This window comes from Mustela erminea, chromosome 12 (genome assembly GCF_009829155.1).
Source record: "Mustela erminea isolate mMusErm1 chromosome 12, mMusErm1.Pri, whole genome shotgun sequence".
Taxonomy (NCBI): domain Eukaryota; kingdom Metazoa; phylum Chordata; class Mammalia; order Carnivora; family Mustelidae; genus Mustela; species Mustela erminea.
Genome location: NC_045625.1, coordinates 82,913,195 through 82,941,149, shown reverse-complemented (window position 1 = coordinate 82,941,149; position 27,955 = coordinate 82,913,195). Strand labels below are relative to the sequence as shown.

At 49.1% G+C, this 27,955-nt stretch overlaps 2 protein-coding genes across 3 annotated transcripts in view; one reads left to right on the top strand and one right to left on the bottom strand.

The window, feature by feature from the left end:
• The window catches only part of LOC116570106, a 46,489-nt gene extending 18,891 nt beyond the window's left edge, over positions 1-27,598 (bottom strand). The window contains exons 1-3 of one of the 2 annotated variants that reach the window (XM_032306747.1): positions 27,038-27,598; positions 10,424-10,495; positions 858-1,016 (exon numbers count right to left, since the gene is read on the bottom strand). In XM_032306747.1, the coding sequence (XP_032162638.1) occupies positions 858-1,016; positions 10,424-10,495; positions 27,038-27,243 (437 nt within the window). In that variant the 5' untranslated portion in view covers positions 27,244-27,598. Of the gene's footprint in view, positions 1-775; positions 1,017-10,423; positions 10,561-27,037 lie in introns of those variants that run through there. The other variant, XR_004277276.1, reaches the window with a different exon arrangement.
• Positions 79-19,449, top strand: FXN (frataxin). The gene is made up of 5 exons (XM_032306746.1): positions 79-303; positions 6,017-6,114; positions 8,440-8,560; positions 14,967-15,064; positions 17,606-19,449. The coding sequence occupies exons 1-5, from the start codon at positions 136-138 to the stop codon at positions 17,754-17,756; spliced, it is 636 nt and encodes a 211-aa protein (XP_032162637.1). The 5' UTR covers positions 79-135; the 3' UTR covers positions 17,757-19,449.
• Positions 27,599-27,955: the final 357 nt, after the last annotated feature.

Sequence of the window (27,955 nt, the reverse complement as noted above, 5' to 3'; positions counted from 1 at the left end):
GGCCATTTCCGACCGCGAACGGAAGAGGGGACCGGAGCGCGGAGCCGAACCGCGGCGCCTGCCCCCCGTGGCCACCAGGTGTCGCCGCGGCGTCCCCGGAGCGAGAGGGCGGAGCGGCCGCAGCCTGGGAGCAGCATGTGGACGTTCGGGCGCCGCGCGGCCGCCGGCCTCCTGCCCCGCTCGGCGCCCCCGGGCTCGGCCCCGGCCCGCGCCGGGACCCAGGGGCCGACCAGGAACGCCCCGCTCTACGGCCGCCGGGGGTTGCGCGTCGGGACCGGAGCGACCCGCTTACCCAGCCACGCCGTGAGTACCCGCGCCGCGCAGCCGTCCGGGCCGCACGCCGGCAGGGAGAGGCCGCGCACGCTGGGGACGCTGCGGGCACGCGCGTCCACTCCGCTCCGGCGGGGCCGCGCACCGGGGCCGCGCTCTGCCGATGGCCTGCCGGGCGGTGGAGCCCGCTGCTCTCTGCCCGGCGCGCGGCCGCGCACTGGGCCTTCTGTTTCCCCGCGGTCACGTTTGCACCGGCCTGTGCTTTCCGGTGAAAAGGGCAGTGCATTGTAACTGCGGGGGGCGACGCAGCGCAGGGGAAGTGGCCGGGGACGCGATCTCGGGGATCCGTGGTGGTCGCCGAGCTCTCCACTTCCCTTTGCCCGAACTTCAATTTAAGGGATACTAGATACTGTCCTAGGTACTGTAGCATGCATATGTGTGTGTAGGACACAGATGTTAGTGTGGTGCGTAAATATACGTAAGTACAATAAAACTGCACACATACCAACATAATGGTATAGGATAGTATTATGTAGAATCCTAGAGCGATGATTCCGCGCGTGGGCTTTTAGGAACGAAACGCTTCCTTCGAGCGCGGTGGAAACGTCGAGGCTCGGCGCACAGTAGCTAGAGCAGCAAAGCTTTTGGCGGCTTTTTGGAGAATGACCGGGCCTGGCCTCCCAAGTTCAGCAGAGCGGTGTGACCTCGGGGATCTGGAACCTCTCCGAGGCGTGGCTTCCTTTTCCCTAAAGACATGAAAGGGTACGGCCCATTTTGCGGAGCTGTTGGGAGGATTACGCAGGATTAACCTAATACAAAGTCTTCAGCCCTAGAAGTTAATTCCCTTTTCTCCCCTGGGGGCTGCAAAGCATCTGACCCAGTCACTCCAAGACCTGAAAGGAGAAAGCCCAAAGAATGGGGGTAGGGTTGAGGAAGACTCACAGCGGGGGAGGACGCGATGTTTAATCAGGGTCCCTCCCAAAGATTTTATTTATTTGAGAAAGAGAGCACAAGCGCATAGGGGCAGAGGGAGAAGCAGACTCCCCGCTGAGCAGGGAGCCCCATGCGGGGCTCGATCCCAGGACCCTGGGATGATGACCTGAACTGAAGGCAGACCTAAACCGGGTCTGGAAGGTGGCAAGAGAGCAGGGAAGGGCATTCCCGACGAAGAAATAGACCTGGGCCGAGAAGACGGGTGGATACCGGATGCTGAGTGGTTGGCACGCTGCGTGGACCGCGCATGGTGGAGGAGGCCGGCGAAACCCAACCCAGATTGTCCCTGGAGCGCTGAAATTCGGACTTTAGACTTGACCGCTCTGTTATTTGGCGGTGTTCAAAGGAAAGTTAGGATTGGTTGCCAACACTCAAACTTGGGCCCTTGATACTGGGTCCCTTGGCTTCTTGGGAAATACCGGCAGTTATGGCCATCCTGTTATTAGGATGCCCAAGTGCAGAACAGAGACATTTACTACCCCTGTTCTTCTGTGCTGCTCCCACCTGGAGCTTCCCCGGGCTTGAACTCCCACCCCTGCTGGTGCCGGGCCGTGGGTTGCCGGCAGTTTGTAATTTAGGACAGTGACAAGATAGGGCATGGTCTTTGGGATGGTACCTGTGGCTGTTACGGGCTGCTGATTCAGAAGCATGCCCCACCGAGAGCTGCCATCAGGAGGTGGGCACCGGACACACACTGGAATTAGGGGTCATAGGAGGCTGGGAGGTAGTTAACCGGAGTCCCCCCTTTGGGCCTCCTCTACCATAGTAAATTAATCGGGTTTGTTGAACTTTGTAAAACAGGGCCCTCAACCATCTCCAGTACTTATGGAGCTGGGTGTATGACAGGGGCAACTGGGACCACCATGTTTAATTTTCTCAAGGTCTTATCTGTCCTCAGGTTGACCCCCCCAATGCCCCTGTACTCCAGAACCCATCAAGACCTGAGTTCCTTATGGGGGCGTCATCCTCATCCTTATTTTCTCTATCCCCTATTCCTACTCCTACTTCTCCAGCACCATCCAAGAGAAACAGAATGGGAGCTGCCTGTGTCACTCTAAACTGCCTAGCAGCTACATTGAAAAAGTCAAAAGAAATAGGTGAAATTAATTTCAACACCACAGAGGGGTGCCTGGCTGACTCAACTGGTAGAGCATGAGACACACGATCTGGGTCATGAGTTCAAACCCATGCCGGGCCTAGGGCTTCGTTTAAAAATTTTTTTTCAACAATACATTTATGTGATCTAGTTTTTCCAAATATTATCATCTTAACATGTAATTGATACTGAAAAATCATTGAGCTAACAGTCTTTTTTTGTACTCATTCATCCAAATCTAGTGTGTATTTCACATCAGCACACGTAAGCTCAGATGTTAAACTGAACTTGTTGTGGAAATGGTTGATTTATATTTTATAAAATTTGCGACTGAAAAAACAAATTCATGGGACACGTGGGTGGCTCAGTCGGTGAAGCCTCTGCCTTCAGCTCAGGTCGTGATCTCAGGGTCCTGGGATCGAGCCCCGCATTGGGCTCTCTGCTCAGCAGGGAGCCTGCTTCTTCCTCTCTCTCTGCCTGCCTCTCTGCCTGCTTGTTATCTCTCTCTGTCAAATAAATAAGTCTTAAAAACAAAACAAAACTGTACCATTTAAAGATTAATAACACACTGCCACATTCTCACCACCGGATTAAGAGACTGATTACCTGTCCGCCGGAAGGCTCTGGGGCTCTCCCGGTGACCACCGGGCCTCACTGAGGGGGATCTGCTTTCCTGAATCCTGTCAGGCATCCCCTCCTTTTCCTAGAGTGTCACCCACTATGTATGTCTCCCTAAAGCACGTGCTATTGATAGAAAACATTCTGTTGCGTCTATTTCACCATGACTTGTGTCTCGTGTTCAGTGTTGTTTTTGAGGCTCATTGACACTGACGCACTCAGTTGTCATTTATGCGTTTTCCCGGCTGGGTAGTATCCCCTTGGGTGACCACATCATGCTCTGTCCATTCTCCTGGTGACATCCGGGTGACCGCCATGATGCTGCCGTCACAGTGGTGTTCCTGTAGGTCTTCATGTGCATGGACAGAGGTTCTTTGTGGCCGAATTCCTAAGAACAGCATTACTAGGTGAGGGGCCAGCAAATATTCAACTCATTTGATGCCAGGAGTGGTTGCACCAGTTCATTCCCCCCAATGGTGAGTGAGACTTGACTCACCTTTCCAGCATTTCCAGCTTTGTGCTTTGCCAAGGGGATCCTGGGGTGAGGGCCGGCCTCCTTGCTAGCCAGCCAGGCCAGGCCTCCCCTTCTGCCTGTCCACACTCTTGTTGACGTGCTCCAAAACCAAAATTGACCAGACACCCTCTGGCCCTGTGTTTGGGGTATTCGTGTCTTCCTGTCGAAGGCTCATCACTGGTCTGTGTGGCGGGTACTGTGACCCCTGCCTTCGGGGGCTCAGAAAGGGTAAGCAGGTACCCAGGGAACGTTAGCCCGGGGAGGATGGGTAAGAGCCAGCAAGGAGTCTTTGGCAACAGTTCCTTTGATGATTAAAAATGGCCGCATGTAGACATCTACTTCTGGCTGTAACTTGCAGCAGATCAAACCTTCCACCAAGAACAGCCATTCAAGATACAAGAGTCAAAACCAAATCTGAAACAGAAAAAAGGCTGTGCGAAGGTGTCAGACTACGACAGCCAGGATTCGAGAGGCCAGGATCCTGGAGAGGAGGGAAACTCTGAGCCTCTAGTTCTCGAACTTCCCTTCCATGTCCAAAACCCTGTATGACTCCCAGGTGTGTGATTCTTTTCTTTGTGGCCTGGACCCTGGGGCCAGACAGTGTGGGTTCAGATCCTGGGTCCTCCACTTTGCATCTGTGTATCTGAGTGATTTGCTCTGTTTCTTCATCCATAAAATACAAATACAGTCTCTCCTTGCATTTCATGGATCCTGGACTCGGGAATTCACCTATTCAGTAAAATTTATCTGTAACCCCAGAATCAATACCCAAAGTAGATTTGATGCTTACTCTCAGACACACACACAGAGCAGCAAAAACTGAGGAGTCACCCGATGCTTGTGTGTTGCCACTGAGGTCAAACAAGGTGACACTCTGCCTTCTCTCGGCCCCCACAGGGTCAACAAGTGTTCTTTCCACCACCTATTCTGTGGCACACTATTTGCATTTTTGTGTTTCCGGTTGGTGATTTCGCTATTTAACATGGCCCCGGAGCATAATGCCTACGTGCTGTCTAGTGGTCTGAGCACAGGAAGGCTGTGATGGGCCTTACCGACAAAACACATGTGCTAGATCAGCCTTGTTCAGGCCTCAGTTACAGCACTGGTGGCCCCGAGCTCAGTTTCATGAATCAACAATGGATATTAACAAGGTGTCTTTAAACTGAGACACCTGTAAACAAGGTTATGTACGGATCCCCGGGTCACACGGGACCCGAAGCCTGCAGGAACCTACGCCTGTATTTTCCCATAGGAGCATTTCACAGACCTCCTGTTCATGGTGACTTTATAGAGCAAACTGTCGAGAAGAACCACTATAATAACAGTACTTGCTTCACAGGCTTGTAATGAGGACTGACCACATCCATTTCTATCAAGACTATCAATACCCAGTAGTAGGGAACGCTCGAGAATGTGCAGTAGCAATAACTGGTTATCAAGCTGGCTCTCTGCTTCTCCTTTGGAGCCAGCCTTTTAAAATCACACTCTCTGGGCTCTGCACCCCTGTTCCCCCTCTTCTGCTCACTTCTCAGCCCCATGCCCTCTGCCTTCTCCTTTCTGAGCTTGCCAAGGGCACCGGTAGCTCAAGAGAACAGTGGCCCTGGAGCCCTGCGCCAGAGTGACCTTTAGAGAAGGTGAATCTTAACCGCCAACCCCTTCCAGCCCGTGGGTGCCTTCCCAGGGAGAAGTCCAGCTGAGTGCCTTCACAAGGCCCTGGGGCCACCTCTCCAGCCTCTCCCCTGCCATCTCCACTTTTCTCTCCTTTTACAGGCGCTGTCCCCTCCCTCACTGGGGCAGGTCCTTCAGCCAAGGTCCCCTCGGTGTTTGTCGCTGTCCTCTGGTCATGTCATCTGTCTCTCCAGCTGGTCAGTGGGGCTGGCAGCCCTAGAGACGAGCGCCTAGACCCTCTTCCAGTTATGTGCTGGAAGAAATCGACAGGTCACATCATCTCCTGCAGATCATGTTAACAAGACCTGTCCATGTGCAGTCCAGTCCCCTCTTTTGGACCACAGCAGACATCGGCCGCTTGCCTGCACTCGTCAAATTCCAGGAGCCTTGCAGGTGCTTCCATGCGCCTGGCCTGTGCTAACCGCCGCATACCTCGAATAGCCTGGAGCAGTGCTGCCCACAGAGCTTCCCGTGATGGTGACAGTGTTCTATGTGCCACTGGCCACATGAGGCCACAGGACACTTGAAACGTGGCCTTCCAGAACATGGGAGTCCTGGAAGTGGTGCTTGTCCCTCACTCAAATTTTAGTGGGAAGTGACGGGAAATGACAATAAATTTAAATGTAAATTAGCTGCCTGTGGCTCAGGGCTATTATATTGGACCGCACAGCCTTAGAGAGAGCCTGAGAGAACACAAGGTAATGCATGAAAATGAGGCAGAAACATTCCAGAAACACTCCTGGAAAAATTGAACGTGGTTTTATTCTCAAATGCAGGAGTAGTGATATTTAAGCCACACGTTCGGGGACTGTAATGCACAGAAAAACAGTAACGTGCTTCTTCACTTTGGCTTTTAGAGTCTGAGCCTCCACCGCCTTGATCAGATGGTGAATGTCAAAAAGCGGAGTGTCTGCTGGGTGACTGTGAGAACAGTGGGCACGGTGGGCGACCCTGGGTAAGCTCAAGCCCCTTCCGCGTCAGAGAGCCCTTCCCCCCACCCCCCTCCTGCTCTCTCTCAGTACACAGCTCTGCATACCTGCTCATACTTCTATTAGCTTTTTAAATTTTTTTCCATTTCTCTTACTGGTTTAAAAAAAAAAAAAGGCAGCCCATCCCATCCAAAACCTGTTTTCTCCCTTAGCAGTAGCACTCATAAGCATCTTTCCATTTCGCCAACCATCTACCGTATTAGTTTATTTATGTATTTAGTTTTAAGTAGGCTCCACGCCCAGCCGGGCTTGAACTCACGGCCCTGAGACGGAGCCCTGCGCTGAGATCAAGAGTCACATGTGTAACGGACTGAGCCACCCGCATCCCCTCTACCGCACTGTTTTAAATGAAATAATACTAAGCCTTATGGACGTATCCTAGTTCATTCCACCTGTCCCCCACTGCAGGACATGAGGTGGTTTCCAGAGTTCTGTTGTTACTGTCGTTGATGACTCAGCAGTTGGGGTCCGCCAGGCCTCCGTGACGGGGAGACCACCGCTGTAATGGCTCGAGCCAGCAGCTGTCGGCGCCCCTGTGTCCCCATGGTCCAGAGTGGGCCCTGTGTCCCCATGGTCCAGAGTGGGCGTGCCTCCGTGCAGGGATTCAGGCCACCGGGGTCCTGCCGCCTTCCCATCCCTTGTGTCCCTGACACGGTGGGAGCCAGGTCACCCCGCCCAGGTTCCATTCCACAGAAAGGCGCAAGAGCACGGAAGTCTGGGAAGTGGCACTTGTCCCTCCCTCCGATTTGGGTGGGGAGGGGGCTTGGTCACACGACCCCAACTGACTGCAAGGGATGCTGGGAGATCTAGCCTGGTGGGTGTCCTGGAAGGAAGCCGTGTGTTCCCGTGCACAGCTCCCCGGCATTGCTACAGTCGGCTTCTGCCACCACTGGTGTCTACGTAGACCCTCCATACACGCACACACACACACACACACACACACCCCCCACCACCACCACCCCCTCCCCCTCACCCCATGGAGAGGGTTTGCTTCACTTCTGGGCCAGCTCTTGCTATTATCTGTCTCTTTCATTTTAACCATTCTGGTGGTATCTCGTTGTGAATTTTTTACGGTGTATTTTCCTGAAGATTAATAAAGTTATACCCCTTGTTATGTGTTCACTGGCCATTTGGATATCTTTTTAAAAATGATATCTGTTCAGGACACCTGGGTGGCTCAGTTGGTTAAGCGGCTCCCTGCGGCTCAGGTCATGATCCCTGTGACCTGGGATCGAGTCCCACATTGGGCTCCTTGCTTGGCAGGGAGGCTGCTTCTCCCTCTGCCTCTGCCTGCCACTCTGTCTGCCTGTGCTCGCTCTCTCTCTCTCTCTAATAAGTTAAAAAAAAAAAAATCTTAAAAAAAAATGATATCTGTTCAAGTATTTTACCCATTTTTTCTATTGCGTTTTCTTTTTCTTATTGACTTGTACATTTTTATTTTTGTTTTTGTTTTTTTAGTTCTTTATATTATTCTGGAAGTAAGCCCATTTTCAGATACATGTAATATAAATATTTTCTCCCACATTGGGCAAACGCCCAACATAATTTTAATCATAATACAAGCAATTTTCATAAGCATAATGTCCAGCTGAAGGGGTGAGGTTGAATAAATAATATGAAATAAAATACCATGAAAATATATATATATGCTAATATAGAACAATTTCCAGGATATATTAAAACCTGTAAGGTGCTTCAATTTCCATATTAAAAAGAATTTAAAATTCTGGACAGATACAGAAGAAACTGTTATTCGTAGTTGACTCTGCCGGTCGGGGCTGCTTATTTGGGAAGAAAGGTTTCCTTCTTTATAAAGTCTTTCTTTTTAAGATTTTTTATTCATTTATTTTTTTGACAGAGAGAGAGAGACTGGGCATAAGCAGGGAGAGTGCGAGAAGCAGGCTCCCCACTGAGCAGGGAGGCAACAAAGGAAGGGCTCCATCTGAGGACCAGGATCATGACCCCAGCTGAAGGCAGAGGCTCAACTGACTGAGCCTCCCAGGCGCCCCTATATAAACTCTTTCATGCTGATTAATTTTTTTTTGTCTGTACATGAATTTCCCATGAATTTTTCTAATTTGAATAAAAAGTTGATGTTTCAGGGCACCTGGTTGGCTCAGTCTGTGGCACATGTGACTCTTGATCTCCCAGTCATGAGTTCAAGCCCCACATTGGTTGTATTTACTAAAAACAAACTAAATAAGGAAATTAATAGATATCTAGGTTTGACATTAATAAAATGGAGCAGTTTGGTATAAATGTGTTTGGGGGGTTTTGGTGTTTCCCTGCAGCTCTCTGGATGAGACCACCTATGAAAGACTGGCTGAGAAGACACTAGACTCCTTAGCAGAGTTCTTTGAAGACCTCGCAGACAAACCCTACACGTTCGAAGACTATGATGTCTCGTTTGGGGTACCTTTTTGCTTATTTTCTTACATTTTCTGTTTCCTCCTAAGAATTCTAGCTCACTACGACAGAGAATTCCCCTCCAGTGGAGTTAAGCATCCAACCGCATGTGATTCTGGGGTGGGGGGCAAGGGGGAGACCCAAAGACTGGCCTTGGTGTTCCAGCCCTGCCCCTCCAGGCTTGTGACCTTGGGCAAGTCACGACCTCTGTGAGCCCCGTTTCTGCTTAAAAGTACAGGTTCTCAAGCTCCACTCAGGACCCGTGAGGTAAGCTGGGGGGGACCCAGGCCTGTGTTTGTCTGGCAGGACGACTGTCCTGCAGGCAGAACCGAACCCCTGGTCCTTAAGCAGGGTGTGTGTGTTCCGAGCACTCGGACAGCGGCCCCAGCTCTGGGAGATTCTGACCTGCCTGTCAGGGTCTACTCCCAGGAAGCATATTTTTGGAAAAGCTCACCTGAGATTCTAATGTGCACCCTGGGTTCCACCCCTAGATATTTTTCTTTAGTTGGTCTGGGAGTATCCCTGGCCCGCCAGGGCAGTTTTTTTTTAAGTTTTTATAATCACTCCTCAGATGATCCTCAGTGCCGCTAGGGGGAGCCACAGAGCCCTGAAGCCCGGGGAGTGCTGCTCTACCTCGACTGGCCATCAGGTGGCAGACTTGAGTCCCCCCTCCTTGCCTTATTTTATTTATTTGTTTGTTTGTTTGTTTGTTTGTTTGACAGAGAGCTCACAAGTAGGCAGAGAGGCAGGCAGCGAGAGAGGAGGAAGCAGGCTCCCTCCTGAGCAGAGAGCCCAATGCGAGGCTGGATCCCAGGACCCCGGGATCATGACCCAAGCCGAGGGCAGACACTCAACCCACTGAGCCACCCAGGCGCCCCCCTCCTTGCCTTTAGAATGCTGTTTCCCCCTTAGGGAGCAGCTCCTTTTTTTGCCAGAAAAATCCCCCACGGAGATTAATCCTCTTGACGGCAATTAATTAATAGTCAGAAATGCTATGAAGGGGAATTGTTAGGACAACCAGCTGTCAGGCTAATGTGATAGAAATGGTGTTGGGTATTACTGTGGACGGAAGGGACCCCATCAGATGGAGCAGGTAGCAGAGCCTGGGAGATTTCAAGCCTGGTTGTAAGGACATGAGGGACGCGGAGGTCAAAATGAAGGCAATAGGGGGAAAAAAAAAATGAAGGCAATGGGGCAAGAGAGGGCTGGCTCCCTTCCAGGTGGGTTCCCTGACTGCTGGGAGCATCGCTGGGGCAGGGCATTGAAGTGCTTCTGCAGACAGCCTCAGAAGGCAAGCTGCTGGCGAGCCCATACGGACTGTGGGATGATGGAGCTGAGAGAGTCACAGTCTCCTCTCCCCCAGTCTCCCTACCAGGGGCTGACGAGACTTACAGGGAAACCAAGTCTCAGGCTAAACTCGGCCATACATGCAAACATTCATTAATATGCCACAAATACAGTCACACCACTCGTTCTAGTAAGATTAGTGAGAATACGTAGTGACTCAAGTATTTTTGCATGAGTGTTTCATTAGAAGCAAGTGTGCCGGTGTCCTCACAGCTGGATTCTGTTTACCACCCCATGCCCCCAACCCCCCACCCCCAGGGGAATCCAGCAGCAAATGCTTCTGCTCAGGGGCACCTGGGTGGCTCAGTCGGTTGAGTGGCTGATTTGGTTTCGGCTCAGGTCATGATCTCAGGGTCCTGGGATCGAGCCCCGCATCAGGCTTGCACTCAGGAAGGAGTCTGCTTGAGATCTTCTCTCTCCCTTTCCCTCTGCCCCTCCCCGCTGTGCTCGCTCTTTCTCTAATAAATAAATCTTCAAAAGAAAAAAAAAGTTCCTGCTCCATGGTGGGTCACAGGATCTTACCTGAATGCTACCTGCAGTGTCTCTCTGAAGAGTGACCCAGCTGCTGGGCTTTCCAGATCCCGTAAGCCATTCCTGCAAAGGGAAGAGGCACCTGTGTTTTTGCAGCCAGCCCGTGTACCTTAAGTTACCATTCTTCTCACCAGGGGAAAGTGATTTCTTTTTTTTTTTTTTTAAGATTTTATTTATTTATTTGACAGACAGAGATCACAAGTAGGCAGAGAGGCAGGTAGAAAGAGAGAGAGGAGGAAGCAGGCTATCCGCGGAGCGGACAGCCCGATGCGGGGCTCGATCCCAGGATTCTGGGATCATGACCCGAGCCGAAGGCAGAGGCTTTAACCCACTGAGCCACCCAGGCGCCCCGGGAAAGTGATTTCTAACAAATCATTTACTAGTTAGGAAACGCCCCAATATAGATGTAGAAACTAAAGGCCAGTAGCTGACTCTGTTGTTGGGGCTTCTTACAAAGCACTTTGCAAAACTGTCTACTCTGGGGGGTGATTTCCCGAGTAGAGTCCCTCAGGTGCTAGCTGACTCAGACATTTCACAAATCAATCTACTGAAACTACATAATAGGCAACAGAACACCTGTAACACCAGGGGTGCAGTCTGTCGTCCAGGTGGGCACTGCCTCCTCTGGGAAGCCCTCCCAGATGTTCCAGGCAGATACCACGCTTCCTTCCTCGCCCAGCACTCTGCGGGTGAGTCTGCAGAGCACCGATCACGCCGCGTACTGTTTACACACCAGCTCCCACAGCCACACTGAGTTCCTGGGCAGCCAGGACACTGTTTGCTCTTGGTATCCCAGTGCCTGAAACATTGCCGGCTACGTGATAGGGACTTAATAAATGTTGGTCCAGTATACAAATGAAATGGGGCCCACATACGTTTCCAGAACACACTCTCACTGATGCCGCTCAGCACCACAGACGTCCGATCTGCTTGCTCCCAGCCAAGCAGACGAACGGAAACAGTGTTCCAGGGAGACTCAAGAATGCGTGTGTTCAGTTTGCTCCCTGGGGAGTGGGTGACGTGAGTGGCTCCCCGGCTGTTGTGTCTTCCTGTCAGTGGAATGCATCATCTGGGGGGTCAGGGTCTGGGTCCAGGCCTCACCCACACTGGCCCTGCCATGGAGGGGGGGCTGCCCACCAGGGCAGACAGCACCTGCCGTCACTCAGCACCCATGGAGTCAGCTGCACTTGACCGGCAAAATCTGATCCAGGGCCGCGAGAAGCACCGTGTGCTCTAGGGGGTTCTTGCCAAGCCTCCTTTGTTTTCTCTACCCCTGCTCCCTGCCCTTGGAGCTCTGGACTCTTTGACATTTTAATGAGAATCTGTTTGCGGTCATGTTCTTTACTCACTAAGCTGTCAGCATGTCACTGCCGTACTGTAGAAGTTCCTTGAACTTCCCTGGACCTTCTCCCAAGAATTCCCCGCACGCCTGTGAGTCCAGTTTCAGTTGAGGCCGGGCAGTCTGCAGACGCCCGAAGCCGGGCTCCGGGTCCCGGGTTACGGACACCTGCTCAGACGCAGCACCGTCTTGGACACGGAGAAAAACCTTTTATTAGCCTGTCGTCCTGGATTTGTATTTTCTCCTTCTTCGCTTGTGTGAGTGGCAGGTTCTCCAGCTGGGAAGCGGGTGACATCCCTCTACGTCTCCGAATTCCCATTCGGATTAAATTATAAAAGGGCTTCACATTCATTATTCTTGTTCCTTCAGAGGGCTGGCTGGTTTGGGAATGTGGGAAGCCACGTATCCCCGAAATCTCCTGACTCAACGTGCCATCGCGTAGGGGTCAGTCTCTGTGGAGTGAGCTGTGATGACACAAGTTGTGCAGGGGCGGGGGGGGCGGTGCTGATACTGGACTGAGCCTCCGCCAGCGGTGGACGGGGCTGTTCTGACCGGCGAGCACCTCTGGCCCCAGCTGTTGAGGAGTTTGACTCCCCCCTGCCCCTGCTTTTAAGGCTGCCCACACTCCTAGAACAGCCTCCGACTGGCCCTTAAGGAATAATACCAATGAACAAAAAAAGCCATCTTCATCTGGGTACTTGCAGACGGTTCCGAGAGCATTAGGAGCTCCCGGTGAACCAGTAAGGCCTCTCCTGTCCTTCCGTTTTTTCCTCCTCCTGCCGGATTCCTCTGGAAACGGCCTCTGGCTCCATGGGAAAAAATAATCACGCACAACCGACAGGAGGCGGGTTGGCTAAGGGTTGAGACTTTCTGCCTTCTGTGAACTTGCCCTCGACTTCGCACGTGTTACCACCAGCCTGGTCACCGCTGGCTCGGTTCATTCCTCCACGGGTGTATTTTCGTGTCACCCAGGATCTCGCACTAAGAGCGGATTTACTGGACACTGGAGGTTCTGGGATGGAAAGCCAGATCTGCCCGCAAGGCGCTTCGAGTCGTGGAGGGGAGGGCACAGGTGTCCCGCAAACAGGCAGGCAGCTCAGATGCAGGGAGGAAGGCATGGGGCCACGGGGTGGGCGGGCAGGGGCTCCTGAGCGGGGGGTCTCAGTCCTGTGCAGGGAGGGGCGCTTCAGGGATGGTGCCAGGGGGAGGAGACAGCTTGAGGTCTTCACATCTAGAAGAAATCTCATGGCTGCTTTTTTAATATGCTCTTTGTGAATGCCTGGCCCGTTCCTTGGAATAATTCCAGAAGATCCTGAGTTGGAAAGATTGGATTTGGCTTTCAGGGACTGGACTGATTTGGTGTCCTGCCCTAGGGTGTGACCGTGATCAGGAGCAAACACCACCCTTGACCACCGTGCCCCGTGCCCCTCCATCCTTGCCTGGGTCTCTGAAGGAGGCAGTACAGATGTCCTGAGGATGGTGGCAGGGTTGATGAGACTCGGACCCCCTACCCTCTGCCCTCCCCACAGTGCCTGCACCTCCCCGTGCGTGGGGGGCAAGGCCCAGTGGGACACTGAGGGACCGTGAGTAGGTCAAACAGGAAACCATTCTGTCTCATTCCCCTGAGCCTGCTATCTCATGGAAAAAGCAGCTTTGGAAGTTTGTAAGGGAGTCGGTGGGGGGGAAGGGCTGCTGATGGCTGGGGGTTTCTCTTTGGGGTGGAAATAGCTGAGAATTAGTGTTGTTTGCACACTTTATGAATACACTTTGTGAAATATTGAAATTATTAAACTGTGCAGTTTTAAGATACTTTTTTTTTTTTAAGAGAGGGGAGGGAAAAATTTTTTTTAATTTAGAAAAAGAGGGGGAGGGCAGAGGGAAGGAGGCAGAGAGAGATTTGTAAGCAGGTTGCTTGCCCAGCACAGAGCCCAAGGACACCGGGGATCTCACGACCCTGAGATCATGACCCGAGCTGAAATCAAAAGTTGGATGCTTAGCCAACCGAACCCTCCAGGTGCCTCAGGACAATTTTTAGTAAATGAAAGGTGGTTGTCCAGGGGTGCCTGGGTGGTTCAGTGGGTTAAGCATCTGCACTGGGCTCAGGTCATGATCCCAGGGTCCTGGGATAGAGCCCTGCGTCGGGCTCTCTGCTCAGCAGGAAGCCTGCTTCCCCCTCTCCCTCTGCCCCCCCACCTTGTGCTTTCTCCCTCTTGCTTTCTCTCTCAAATAGATAAAATTTTTTAAAAAGGTACAACCCAATAGAGTCTTCCCTTGCCTGCCAATTACATTATTGTGTATTATTGCCGCGGCTGTCTACCTTTTCAATAGCTCTTTGTGTTTGCAAACCAAACACAAAGTCTTCTCAGAAGCCTTCAGGGCCTCTTGATTGGACAGGGGCTCTAGAAGCCCAGAGAAAGGCAGTGGTGTGTCTCCACGGGTTGTGCCTGGGGTGGGAACAGTGAGGGGCTGCCTCCCTGCACCCCAGCTCCAGTAAAGGGACTGAGCTGCGCAACTGCGTCTGTAATATCCTGCTCCTTCTAAAGAAACCTCAGACCTTGGGAGTAAAGGGCTCCTTTGTTGAAACAGTGTTTTCAAATTTAAATGAGCATTTATTGAGCAAGGATGGACCAACCAGTCTTTTAAAGAATTCAGGGCTCTTTCGGAGAAAATAAAGCGGAGCTAGCTCTGTGGCTCTTCTAAGACCAGCAAAGCTCATGGTTTGAACATTCCTTCTTTTTTGCCTCTTTTCCTTGTTTTGGTGATGAACGTGTCCTGTCCAGTGTTTGGGCTGACGTGGGACTCCGGCAGAGTCGGGGTCTGCATTTAACATTCTCTCGTGTGTTCTGGCTGGGCTTTGAGGGAACTGAGGCAGCCCACAGGTTCCCGTTTGCGGGCTGTCACTCCTCAGACAAGCCGCTGCTGTCTCCTCACCTCCGGAGGGGAAAAATGAGAAGTCTCGCCTCGCCAGGCCCAAGGGGAATGAGGGAAGCCCCACGGGGTCTAAGTAGTATCGTGATTCATCACAGTCGGACTCTGAGAGCAGTGCGCTTTCTGCGCGATCTGCCGTGTCTAACACGAAACACGTTTCTTCGAGGTGTGTGTTGCGTCTAAGTGTCGAGATGCGCAGCCACTGGACAGAGTGATTCACTTTGTCTTGTTCTCTTTCCCGCATGCTCTCGCCGCCTGATCCGCCAGAGTGGTGTCCTGACAGTCAAACTGGGTGGAGATCTGGGAACCTACGTGATCAACAAGCAGACCCCAAACAAGCAGATCTGGTTATCCTCACCCTCCAGGTACGTCCCGGAAGTCCACATCTGTCCTTGCTCGGGGCTCGTGAGATGTGGCATCGTGGACCCTTTAAAAGGAGCATCACCTCCCTCATGGGTGTGTGTCCGAGAGCGTCACCCCGTCCTCAAAGCACAGTTAACCCAGCTTCAGTAACCGGCCTACCAGTAGTCCAGCCGCTGGAAGCACATCCTGAGGCCTGAAGTAAAAAGTGTGTAACTTTGCAGAGCCTGGCCGGGACGGTTTCTCTCTGTGAAGCCATTGCCCCGCCTTTTAAAAAACCGCTTTTGGGGTGCCTGGGTGACTAGGTGGGTTGGATCCCCTGCCTTCGGCTCGGGTCGTTATCCCGGGGTCCTGGGATCAAGCCCTGAATCGGGCTCTCTGCTCAGCGGGGAGCCTGCTTCCCCCTCTCTCTGCCTGTCTGCCTACTTGCAATCTCTGTCTGTCAAATAAACAAATAAAATCTTTAAAAAAAAAAAAAAAAAAAGCCACTCTTGACACTGCAGCCTCAGAATGAGTTGCGCAGCGTCTCCAGAGCAGGTTCAAGTTTGGCCTCTGGTTTGTTTCGAGCAGCTCGCTCGGGGCCAGTTGGATTCCCTCTGCCCAGCTGAGCCCGTGCCCTGTGGAGCCGGGAGAGCCTCGGAGGCTGCGACTCCAGGGCATCGAGTCCCTCCTGCCATTTTCACTGCTCTGCGTTCAGTCTCCTGGAATAAAGGCATGCGTTGGAGGCCGCCTGCGCTGCGTCTCAAGGCCTGAGAACGTGCAGGGAGAGAGGGGCCTCACCCGCCTGCATCCGTCTGGGTGGCTGTCGGGGAGATGCTCACTAAAAGCGCTCAGACCAGCCTCCCTGGGTCACTCAGGAGCACTTCCAAAGACAACAGACTGAGTATGCATTGGGAAAGGCCAGATGTAACCAGCACGCAATTCTTGCAAAACCCAGTGATATCTACATTTTTTTAAAAAATGAAATTATAAGGGCACCTAGGTGGTTCAGTCAGTTAAGCTTCCAACTCTGGATTTGGGCTCAGGTCCTGATCTCCACAGTGATAAGCCTCAAGGCCTCTCAGCGGGAGTCTGGGAGTCTCTCTCCTCAGCCCGCCCCTCCCCTGGCTCTCTTTTTCTCTCTCAAATGAATAAATTTTCCAAAAAAAAAAAAAAAAAATTCATACTCTTCTGCCCCAATGTTCACATCATTTTTAGGCAGTTACTACTGTACTGTTTATCATGCCATGGTGTGAAATTATTTACTCAAAATAAATAAAGCGTTATGCCTCCTGTATTTTTCCCCAACCTCTTCTAGGAGGTGTGTCATAATTCAACAAACAATTCCAGAAATCACCCACTTCTAGCAAGACCCTTACAGATTGCATTGCCTTTTTAGACCCAATTAACTTGAACTTGGGCGTTTCATCCCGTATGGGCCAATTAGCTGTTCTCTTTGGCCTCAAACAGTTGTCCCGACCCTGGCCAGAGCCCTGCGTGAGGACTGCACTTTCCTGTCCTTCACCTCTGGAGGAAGCACAGGAGAAGCTGGGTGGATCAGTTCAAACCTGAACCTGGGTTCAAACCCACCCATCACCTTTCATGGGACTGTATTTCTTTTCTTTTTTAAGATTTAATTTGGGGCGCCAGGGTGGCTCAGTGGGTTAAAGCCTCTGCCTTCAGCTCAGGTCATGATTCCAGGGTCCTGGGATGGAGTCCCGCATCGGGCTCTCATTGCTTCCTCCTCTCTCTCTCTCTGCCTGCCTCTCTGCCTACTTGTGATCTCTGTCTCTGTCAAATAAATAAATAAAATCTTTAAAAAAAAAATTTTTTTTTTAAAGATTTAATTTATTTATTTGTTAGAGAGCGAGCACAAGCAAGGAGAGTGGCAGGCAGAGGGAGAAGCAAACTTCCCACAGAGCAGGGAGCACTATGTGGGGCTCGATCCCAGCACCCTGGGATCATGACCTGAGCCGAAGGCAGATGCCCAACCAAGCCAGCCACACATCCCAAGAAAAAGTATATTGGAAAAAAAATAGCATAGGTGATTGCCAAGAGCTGGGTAGGGGGGCAGGGCATGGGTGCTTAATGGGCACAGAGTTCCTTTTTGGGGTGATGGAGTGTTTTGTAGGGAGAGGTAGTGGTTGTGCATATTACAAAGGTACTAAAGTAATAATAATAATAATAATAATAATAACACAGGTAAGGGACAGATCGCGTGCGTGGTACCCAAATGGCCGTGATTTGAACTACACTGCTTTGACACAGCAGGTATCCTACTTGAGTTCCCAAAAGTGAAACCTCCGAATGTGACTTATGAACCCTCATGGAGAGGGTTCCGACGTTCCCAGGCCTTGAGAATCATTCTGTCGAGGTGTTGCAGGGGATGAGTGGGGACTTCCTCTTCCACAGCAAGACGCTGAGACAGGCAGTCAGGGGGACGCCCTGTTGAACTGATTTCAGGAGCTTCCTTCTGGTCAGTTTCTTGGGGGCAGCGTCTGTGGGGTCAGCATTTCTGCGCAGGGGCTCTCCTCGTGGACTTGCCGTGTGTCGATGTTGTCTTGCAGCGGCCCCAAGCGCTACGACTGGACGGGGAGGAACTGGGTGTACGCGCACGACGGCGTGTCCCTGCACGAGCTGCTGGCCGCGGAGCTGACCGAAGCCTTCCGGACCCAACTGGACTTATCCTCTCTGGCCTATTCCGGAAAAGGCGCTTGATGCCCCGTCCAGTCCCGGGGACAGTAACAGGTCTGAAGCCAAGACTCCAGCTCCGTCCTGCTGCTGGGGGTCTGGTTGGTTCCATTCCCGCTTTGGAGGACAGCGGCGTGTTGTGTAAGGGCTCGGTGAAAAGAACGTGTTGCCTCCCACACTCCCCTAAGTTCGGACTTTTAATTTCCGTAGTGTTTTTGGATTTATTGTCTGATGTCCTCCCTTGCAGGATATATTCCTTTCTTTTATAGTGTCCCTATACTCCTACATTTATATAGAACCTCACAGCAAGAAAAATAAGGAGAAATTCAGGAGGAGAAATGACTTGATTTCACTCTTCGTTCTTTGAAGGACTTAATTGCATAAAACCCCACAAAGAGCGGCGGGCGGACCTCCCTTTTCTGTCCCCAGATGAAGACGCATTAAAGGGTCATCTATAAATGGTGCCACACCTCCTGAAAATGTCAATGGTCCTACGCCCTGTAGTACGAAAGTGTCAGTAACGTTCAGGAATTCTCAAACCAAAGATCATTCTCTCTCCCCGCTGGGGTCTCTGCCGGGGTGTGGCCTATACGGGAGACCCAGGGAGACGTGATGGTGTTTCCTCCAAAGAGACATACTAGGGACATACGCACACATTCCATCTCAAGGTGCGTGTGTTTGTGTTTTTTTTTTTTTAAGTTATTTTTTATGGATACAGCTGCTGCAGCACAGGTCTGAGAATGCAAAAACTCTCCCAAAGACAAGAAGGGAAGAAGGGCCATTATCATAAGCCCGTGGATGGAGTGTAATAGCCTAGGTCACCGGGTGAGGTCATGCTTAGCAAATGGTGAAGGACCCCACAAATGCAAAGATGTTCGTGTTCATGAAAAGAGCCCTAGTCCTTCACTTGGCTCAGTGCAACCTTTTCTTACGAAAGAAAGATTTCTCAGTGACAGGTCTAGGCAGATGTGCGGGATCTCGGTTCTCTGTCTCTGGGCAAGTTTCACAAACTCCGGGACCTGTTTCCCCCGTGTTAAATGAGCGGGTAGAACTGAGAGAACATGGGGATTCTCAGTCCAGACCTTCAGTGGTCCTGTCAGGCCAGCTTAACGGGTGAGGGGAGGACAATGAACAAGTTTCTTAAGTCAGAGCATTAATATATGGCTATAGGTATCGTTCCTATATCGTTCCTTGAATTTCAGTTGAATTAATGTTCAAATAGTACCCATCGTCCGTGTCTTTACTGTGCTGACTTGTGCTCTGGGCTGACTGTCTGTGTCCCTCCCCCAAATTCCTGTGGTGAATCCTTACCCCCAGTGTGATGGAGTTAGGAGGTACGGCTTCCGGAAGGGGGTTGGGTTGTGAGGACAGAGCCTCATGACTGGAATGAGTCCCCTTCTGAGAGAGACCCCAGAGAGCTCCTCGCCCCTCACCTCTCCTCACCCCTCCTACCATGTGAGGACACAGTGAGAAGTCGGCCCTCTGTGAACCAGGAAGTAGAACTTCACCAGACCCCCCGTGTGTGGGGCCTTGACCTTGGGCTTCCCAGCCCCCAGAACTATGGGAAATAAATTCTGGTTGTTTATAAGCTGCCCAGTCTATGGCATTCTGTTTTGGCATTCCAAACGGACTAAGACAGCCTTCCACACCAGAGGACCTCATCTTACTTTATTTTATTTTTATTTGGGGGTATTTTTTAGTTTTTTGGAGATTTTATTTATTTATTTGACAGAGAAAGACATAACGAGAGAGGGAACACAAGCAGGGGGAGCGGGAGAGGGAGAAGCAGGCTCCCCACCAAGCAGGGCTCGATCCCAGGACCCTGGGAACATGACCTGAGCCAAAGCCGGATGCTTAACAACTGAGCCACCCAGGTGCCCCATTTTATTTTATTTTTTAAGATTTTTTATTTATTTATGAGAGAGAGAGAGAGAGAGAGAGAGCATGAGTGGGGGAAAGGGAGTCGGCAGAGGCAGCTGACAGGGAGAATGAGACTCTCCGACCGGCTCCATCCCCGGACACCGGGATCATGACCTGAGCGGAAGGCAGACACTTAACTGAGCCACCCAGGTGCCCCCACAGGACCTCATTTTAATCTCTACTGACCTGCATCTTACACGTGAAGAAACCAAGGCCCGGGAACATTAAAACCCCTCCAGAGTAGTGCTCCTGTTCTGTTGTGTTCTTACTAAAGAAAGATTTGTTAGTGACAAGTCTGTGCAAATGTGAGGCAAAGGCTTTTGCAATGGGTGAACAAAAACCACATTCCATTATGGAAAAAAAAGTTCTTAGCATAGAACAAGGTAAACAAACACTGAATGGTTACATAAAATGTTGCCTTTCTTTAAAAAAAAAAATATATATTCCTTTCCTTATTTTTTTCCTTATTTTTTAGCGTGGGTAGAAATTTTGTAAGTGTGGTAGGTCAGTACCAGTGAGAAAATAAAATCGTGTGTGTGCACATGTGCACACGCATGTGTGTGTGTCCACGCATCTGTCTCTTCTGATCAAAGTTTCTCTGTCTGGCTTACTTGGAACTCAGTTAAGTGATGCACTCGCCTATCTGGGACATAACATAAAAAAGACTTAATCAGGCTGCTGCAACAGGAGAATGTAAATTAGGTGATCTGTGTTCTTCTTGCTTCCCTCATGGTCTAGATTTTCAGGCCTATTTACTTTTACTTTACGTACAATGCTAACTGGTTTAATTACGTCCTTCCTAAGGCCCTGGGAGATTCCCATTTGAAGCAGTGAAAGAACTAGGATCACAGAACAGTCACCCAGGGAGGAATAAACATCATTCTCTGGGGGCGCCTGGGTGGCTTAGTCGTTAAGCCTCTGCCTTCAGCTCAGGTCATGGTCCCAGGGTCCTGGGATGGAGCCCCACATCAGGCTCCCTGCTGAGCAAGGAGCCTGCTTCTCCTCCCCTTGCCTGCCGCTCCCTCTTTCCCTTTGCCTGCTCATGCTCACTCGCTCTCTCTCTCTCTCTCTCTGACAAACGGAAAGATAAAATCTTAACCAAAAAAAAATTGTTCTCTGACCAGCAAACTGGAAAAGCACCACACACAGCATGGGACCAGGAGCCTCCCACGCCTCAGACCCTGGGAGCACGTTTACCGTGTCGCCTACATTAAGGATGAGTTTTCGGGAAAATGTTGAAAATGTTCAGTATTACATGTTAAATGAAGGAAGAAAATAATGCGATATAATTTCAGAACGCTTTCGGTGATGTTTAGCTTCCTGAGTGCATAGACACCCAGCCACCTGAAAATGTAACTACCGAGGGCACCTGGGTGGCTCAGTCGGTTAAGCGTCTGCCTTCGGCTCAGGTCAGGATCCCAGGCTGCTGGATCGAGTCCCACACCAGGCACCTGCTCATCCGGGAGCCTGCTTCTCCCTCTCTGCTCATGCTCTCTTTCTCACTATTTCTCTCTCACAAATAGATGAATAAAAACCTTTATTAAGAAAAAAGAAAATGTAACTCTTATCTTTCTCTGAGGATACAGAGAACCACTCAGGTGTGTAAGAGAACCTGAGTTCGTTTTTTTTTTTTTTTAATCAGAATTTTTAAGATGTAAAAAGAAAACTCTGGCTACGGACTTATTTGTTGACACTAGCCTCACTTTTCTTCCCTGTGAAATGGTGACATCAAAGCTCTGGCACCTGGGCCCACATGCAAACCACTCAGTACATGACAAATATGATCACATGCACAACACGATTTCATATTTCACATTTGGGCATTTCCCCCAAACTATTATTTGTGACATCCTCCACTCAGCCACAAACATAGTCCAAATGATCGTCTTGGTTATTTTGGTGACCGATTCTGACTTCCGGGAACAAGTTCCCTTGCCCCCTACAGTGCTTATGTTTTATTCCATCTTCAGCACAGTTCTAAAAATAATTTGGCCAACCTTAAGTTTGATAGTTTGTATTAACTAATAAGTTTACAATATGTTTCCTAGGCTATACCTGCCCCCATATTCTAATAAACCCCACTGCTACTTCTAGAGAAAGACCCATGTTCATAACAGTGAAAAATCTGTACGGATTGGCTATGCGAGGCTGCCAAGAAAAGCGGCGTCACACCTACAAGGTATACCCTTAGATTAAAGTAATTTTAGGTCGTGTCCAGTTGAATTCTTGGCACGGATTTATCTTCTGTAAATGAAAACAGTCACATACCAGAAGGGGAGGGTGGGGCACCGGTAGGAATCACATAAATTTTTCCTGCTGCTCAAACTATGACTTCAAGACTGTCTTTATGTGTCCAGCTATTGTTAGACATTATATCACGTTACTGTGAGACATCTTACAACAATAAGAAATGCTTTCAAATCCTCAGTTTGACTTAATTAGCCATAATGTCCTAACAATCCCAATTAGTGGCCTCTTGGGAATATATAAAACTGAGCTCACTTATATTCAATGTCTGCTTCAGGAAAAGAATCTGAGTTCACACGGTTCATCTTTTCTGGATGTATTAAGACATAGAATATTTTAACTCTCAAGGAACTAGATAGAGAAGGAATATAAATATAGCTCAACATAATAAAGGCCACATATGGCAAGGCTAACATCAGACTCAGAACAGAAACATAGAGGTCTTCGTCTAAGATCAGACACAAGACAAGGATGCCCACACTCAACATTTTTATTCAACGTGATATTAGATGTCCTAGCCAAAGCAAGTAAGCAAGAAAAAGAAAGAAAGGCATCCAAAGGGGAAAGGAAGAAGTTAAAGCTGTCACTATTTGCAAATGACAGGACTATACAGAAAACCTTAAAGACTCCAGCAAAAACCTATTACAGCTAATAGTTTCAGAAAAGCTGCAGAATACAAAATCAATATGCAAACATGAGTTGCATTTTCATAAACCAACAATGAACTATCAGAAAGACAAATCAAGAAAACTACCATTTGGGGCACCTGGGTGGCTCAGTGGGTTAAAACCTTTGACTTCAACTCAGGTCATGATCCCAAGGTCCTGGGATTGAGCCCCGCATGGGCTCCCTGCTCAATGGACAGCCTGCGTCCCCACTCTCTGGTCACCCCCCACCCTGCTCGTGCTCTCTCTCAAACTGAATAAACAAAATTTTTTTTTAAGGAATAAATTTAAATCTGTACACTGAAAACCAGAAGAAATTGATTTTAAAAATTAAAGAAGCTATAAATAAATGGAAAACTATTCTGTGTCAATGGATTAGAAGAATGAATATTGTTAAAATGTCCCAACTACACAAAGTGATCTCCAGATTCAGTGAGATCCCTATCAAAATTCCAATGGCGTTTTTCACAGAAGTAGAACAAATAATCCTAAGCTTTTTAATGGAGCCACATAAGACCCTGACTAGCCAAAGAAATTGTTAGAAAGGAGAACAAAGCAGGAGGTATCCCATTTGATAATTTCAAACTACACTGTAAAGTTATAGTAATCAAAACGGCATAGTATTGGCATAAAACAAACACCTAGATCAATGGCATGGAATTGAGAGCTCAGAAATAAACTCACACATATGTGGCAAATTAATTCCAGCAAAGGAGCTAAGAACATACAATAGGAAAAGGATATCTCTTAGTAAGTACTGAGAAAACTATACAGTCACATGCAAAAGAGTGAAACTGGACTCTATTTACACGGAAACCAAAAATCAACCCAAAATGGATTAAAAGCTTGAACCCAAGACCTGAAACCATAAAACTCTCAGAAAAAAAAAAACACACACACACAGGGGTTACCTCCTTGACATCAGTTTTGGCAATGACTTTGGATTTGGCCACAAAAGCAAAAAGAAACACGTGGGACACGTGCATCAAAATAAAAAACTTTCGCACAGCAAAGGAAACCATCAACAAACTGGAAAGGAAACTTACCGAATAGAAAGAAATATTTGCAAACTACATATCCGATAAGGCAATAATAACCAAAACACAAAAGGAACTCCTAAAACTCAATACCAAAAATAGAAATAACCCAACTAAAACTGGGCAAAGGCCCTCAACAGAACATTTTCCCAAAGAAGACATAGGAATGATCCAGAGGTACAAACAAGGTGTTCACCATCACTTACCACGGGGAAAATGCAAATCTAAACCTGGATGAGATCTGACCGCACACGGGTAGAGCAGCTATTATCAAAAAGACAAGCGATATGGAGTGTCTGGGAGAATCTGGAGAGAAGCGAACTTTTGTGCGCTGCTGGTGGGGATGTAAATTAGTGCCACCATAGGGTGGCTCCTTGAGAAATGAAAAATAGAACTACCATATGATGCAACGATCCCACTATGGGTGTATGTCCGCAGGAAACAAATCCATTGTCTCAGAGGGACATCTACATCCCACACTCACTGCAGCATTCCTGCTGATGCCGAGTTACAGAAACCGCCTAAGCGTCTGCCGATGGATGAACAGACAAAGAAAATGTGATGTATATGCACGTGTGTGTATGTGCGTGTACGTGTGTGTATGTGTGTGTACATGTGTGTATGTACCTGTACAGATAATCACACACATATGCACAAGGAAACACTATTTGGCCTTAAAAAAGAACAAGAGAATTCTGTCTTTGACAACAACAAGGTTGAACCTGGAGGGCATCGTGCTGAGTGACAGGAACCAGAGGACAACAAACACTGCACAGTACTTATACCTGAAATCTGTAAATCAACCAATCAATTTTTTTTTTTTAAAGTCAAATTCATAGCAACAGTAGAAAAGTAGCTGCCAGGGGGCGCCTGGGTGGCTTGGTGGGTTAAAGCCTCTACCTTCGGCTCAGGTCATGATCCCAGGGTCCTGGAATCGAGCCCCACATCAGGCTCTCTGCTCAGCAGGGAGCCTGCTTCCTCCTCTTTCTCTCTCCCTACCTGCGATCTCTCTCTGTCAAATAAATAAATAAAATCTTAAAAAAAGAAAAGAAAAGAAAAGAAAAGTAGCTGCCAGGGTTTGGGCGTTGGGGGCAATAAAGGGCAGGTTGGTAAAAGGGTTCAAACTTTCAGGGACAAAAAAAGAGACTGTTTCTATTCTTATAGAGATAATAAACCAGAACTAGAGAGTTTAAGCCAATAAACCAGAATAGATGTACTGAGCTGTTTACTGAAAACTTATTTAAACTCTTGAATAAAGCACCTGTACCTGATGTGGGAAACAAAAGCAGAAAGAAAATTATTGAATTTCTTTAGAAAGAACTGTAGAACAGCCTATTAACGAGTCCTTGAAACAGGCAGAGTGACATTCCTCTAGAAACTTAGGATGTTGATACTTTGCTAAGGGCAAAAAGCAATCTTAGCCCAACATCCATGACCCTGTAAGTCTACTTTAACACGTAAAAATTCCTTGGGAGACTTCCTTTAGCTCTACCCCCCAGAATATATATTGGCAATCATCCCCTAAGCATATGGCCCACAGATACACATCTGAAGGGTCTCATGACTGGGGTTTTTGACCTCTTTCACACATCCAGCCCTTCAAGGTCCTGGAAACGCTGCCTCCAAATTCCTTAGAGACTTACACTATCCCTAACCCCCGTCCATTTCCAAAGTGTATAAGGGTATAATCAGCCGCCCCTCACAAACCCAGAGCAGCTCCTTCTGCCCAGGGGCCCTGTCCCTGTCCCCATTCATTAATAAAACTACCTTTTCGGGGCACCTGGGTGGCTCAGTGGGTTAAGCCTCTGCCTTTGGCTCAGGTCATGATCCTGGGGTCCTGGGATCAAGTCCAGCATTGGGCTCTCTGCTCCACGGAGAGCCTGCTTCCTGCTTTCTTTTTCCGCCTGCCTCTCTGCCTACTTGTGATCTCTCTCTGTCAAATAAATAAATAAGTAAAATCTTTTAAAAAATAAAAAATAAATAAATAAAACTACCTTTTTGCACCAAAGACATCTCAAGAATTCTTTCTTGGCCCTAGGCTTTGAACCCTAACATCTTTTCATACATCATTCCCAGCAGGAAAATTGGATCCCAAAGACTTTCCTCTACTCTGAAAAGTCGAGCCCTTGAGGCTCAGACCACGTATAAATAAATACTAGTGCAAGACAGACCCCAACTTGTTAGTTCTGTTTCTGTGATTTGCAGGAGAATCGGTAGTGCCACATCTTGACCTCAAAGTTTTTAGCTCTTGTTTCTGCCATGTCAAGTGGGAAAGGTGGCTAAATTACTGGGAAAAAGAAGACAATGCCATTCCCTAGTTACTTTTATTTCCTATCCCTCCCTTCAGTGGTAACTGAAATTTTTCCAAAAGAAAGCAGCTTAAATAAAACCATGAGAGAAAGAAAACTTAAAAAATCTCCAAGCTCAGGGATGCCTGGGTGGCTCCATCAGTTAAGTGTCTGCCTTGGGCTCAGATCATTATCCCAGAATCCTGGGATCAAGTTCCTCATTGTTCTCTTGCTCAGCAGGGAGCCTGCTTCTTCACCCCCCACCCCCACTCTCGCACCCCCACCTGCCACTATCTCCCTCTCGCCCATGCTCTCATCCTCTCTCTGACAAATAAATAAATAAAATCTTTTTTTAAAAAATAAAAAAATCTCCAAGCTCAAAAGTAATACAAACAGATGAAGTTAGAATCAGAGTTGCTGCATAATGCTGTCCAGGCTGTGCACTGCACAAATCTAGGCATCGCTATTCACGGGTGCCACCTAGAGCTATGCAAACTCTTGAAAGCAAATCCACCTGATTGCGCTGGAATTCACCTCACCAGCCCATAAACAAGTCTCCTCAAATGTTTCACCAAACATTCCTTAAATCTGCCCCCTTCTACCAGAAGAGGGAGCGGAAGGCAAGCTGAGAACAAAGCACAAGGTGACGCCCCCAAACCTCCCCCACCCCCTGGGAGGGATAAGTGACATTCCTTCAGAATACTTCTATCTTAATGCTTTGCTAGAGAGAAAAACAACTTTAGTCTGATAATAGCAAGGCCTCCAGTATCCTAAGGGCCTTCTTTAGCATATGAAAGCCCTTTTGGACACCTCCCTTTTTCCTTGCCTCCCCGCAACCCCACAGAATATAATCAGCCATTCTTCACAACCCCAGTGCCCCTTCCCTTTCTGCCCCTGGGTCCTATCCCCATGCTTTCATAAAATCACCTTTTTTGCATTAAAGATGTCTCGAGAATTTCCTTCTTGGCCATCAGCTCCGACCTCACTAACATCCCAGAACTACACTGTACCCACACACAGTCAGGTCCTCATCCTTTCTCACCGGTGTTATCCCAGAAGTCTCCCCGCTGCCACCTCCCTCCCTTTCTCTCAGCCCATCGTCCATCCTGTAGCCAGAGTGAGCTTTCAAGAGTGTAAATAGGATCCCTTACCCTTGGAAAACCTCAGCAGAACCAGGAGTGAAACTGACCTCCTCTGACCTCATCCGGCACTGACATTCCAGTATAATGATGCTCTTTCCCCTCTCACTCTCAACACTTGCTATGGCAGTTCCAAATCCCCAAGTCCCCAAAGGTGTGTTTCTCCTGGCTCTGAAGGCTTGGCCAGCTTTGAACCCATGTGGGTCCTTGTTTCCCATTTTTTCTGCTTAGGGCATTTGTTTCACCTGAAAAATGTTCTTGGTTCAGCCTCACGGACCCCTCCTCCACTGGGCCCCTTTACCTGAACCTCCTTATCCCACAATCTCAACACACGTATTTCTCCTTCCCAGCACTGACAGCAATGGCAATTAAGTAGTCTAGAGCAGGTCACCTCTGCTGGATCATACACTAATGGGGACACAACTGTGTCTCTCCCCATTTACCACTCTAGCCCCAGCCCGGAGCACAACTCCTTGCACACGAAAAGAGCTCCACAAATGTCAAACCGTTATGCCCCAATAATGGGTCCGTGATTAAAGGAGCGAGACTGATATAAAGCGAAGTTCAAGCAAACCTTTATTTCGCGCCAAGCATCAAGAATCTAACCGAACGCTCACGGACGCACCTCTTACAAGAGAGGGCGACCCTTCTCTGTTTCACAGACCAGCTTTTAAGGGCAAATGCCGTGCGGTCGGCCTGGCCATGACCAATGAAATTGTAACACACACAGGAAACTCCACAGTGATGCTAGGTGACCAACTGAGTTACAATTTACCCTAGTAGACATTCGATTTAGCTATCACCCCTTGGTTAGGATTGGCGCCCAAAAAGCTCCCAAAGGGCGGGGCCCCTACTCCTTGGTAACCAGGGAGACAGCATGCACCACCCCCCGCACTGATCGGATGTCTCCACCTTGCCTGACCCACCCTC

Excerpts from the sequence above, each read along its gene's own strand:
- FXN (XM_032306746.1), top strand. The coding sequence starts at position 136 with ATGTGGACGTTCGGGCGCCGCGCGGCCGCCGGCCTCCTGCCCCGCTCG. Across the intron at positions 304-6,016 it reads CCCGCTTACCCAGCCACGCC|AGTCTGAGCCTCCACCGCCT; the intron begins GTGAGTACCCGC and ends TTTGGCTTTTAG. Across the intron at positions 6,115-8,439 it reads GGCACGGTGGGCGACCCTGG|CTCTCTGGATGAGACCACCT; the intron begins GTAAGCTCAAGC and ends GTTTCCCTGCAG.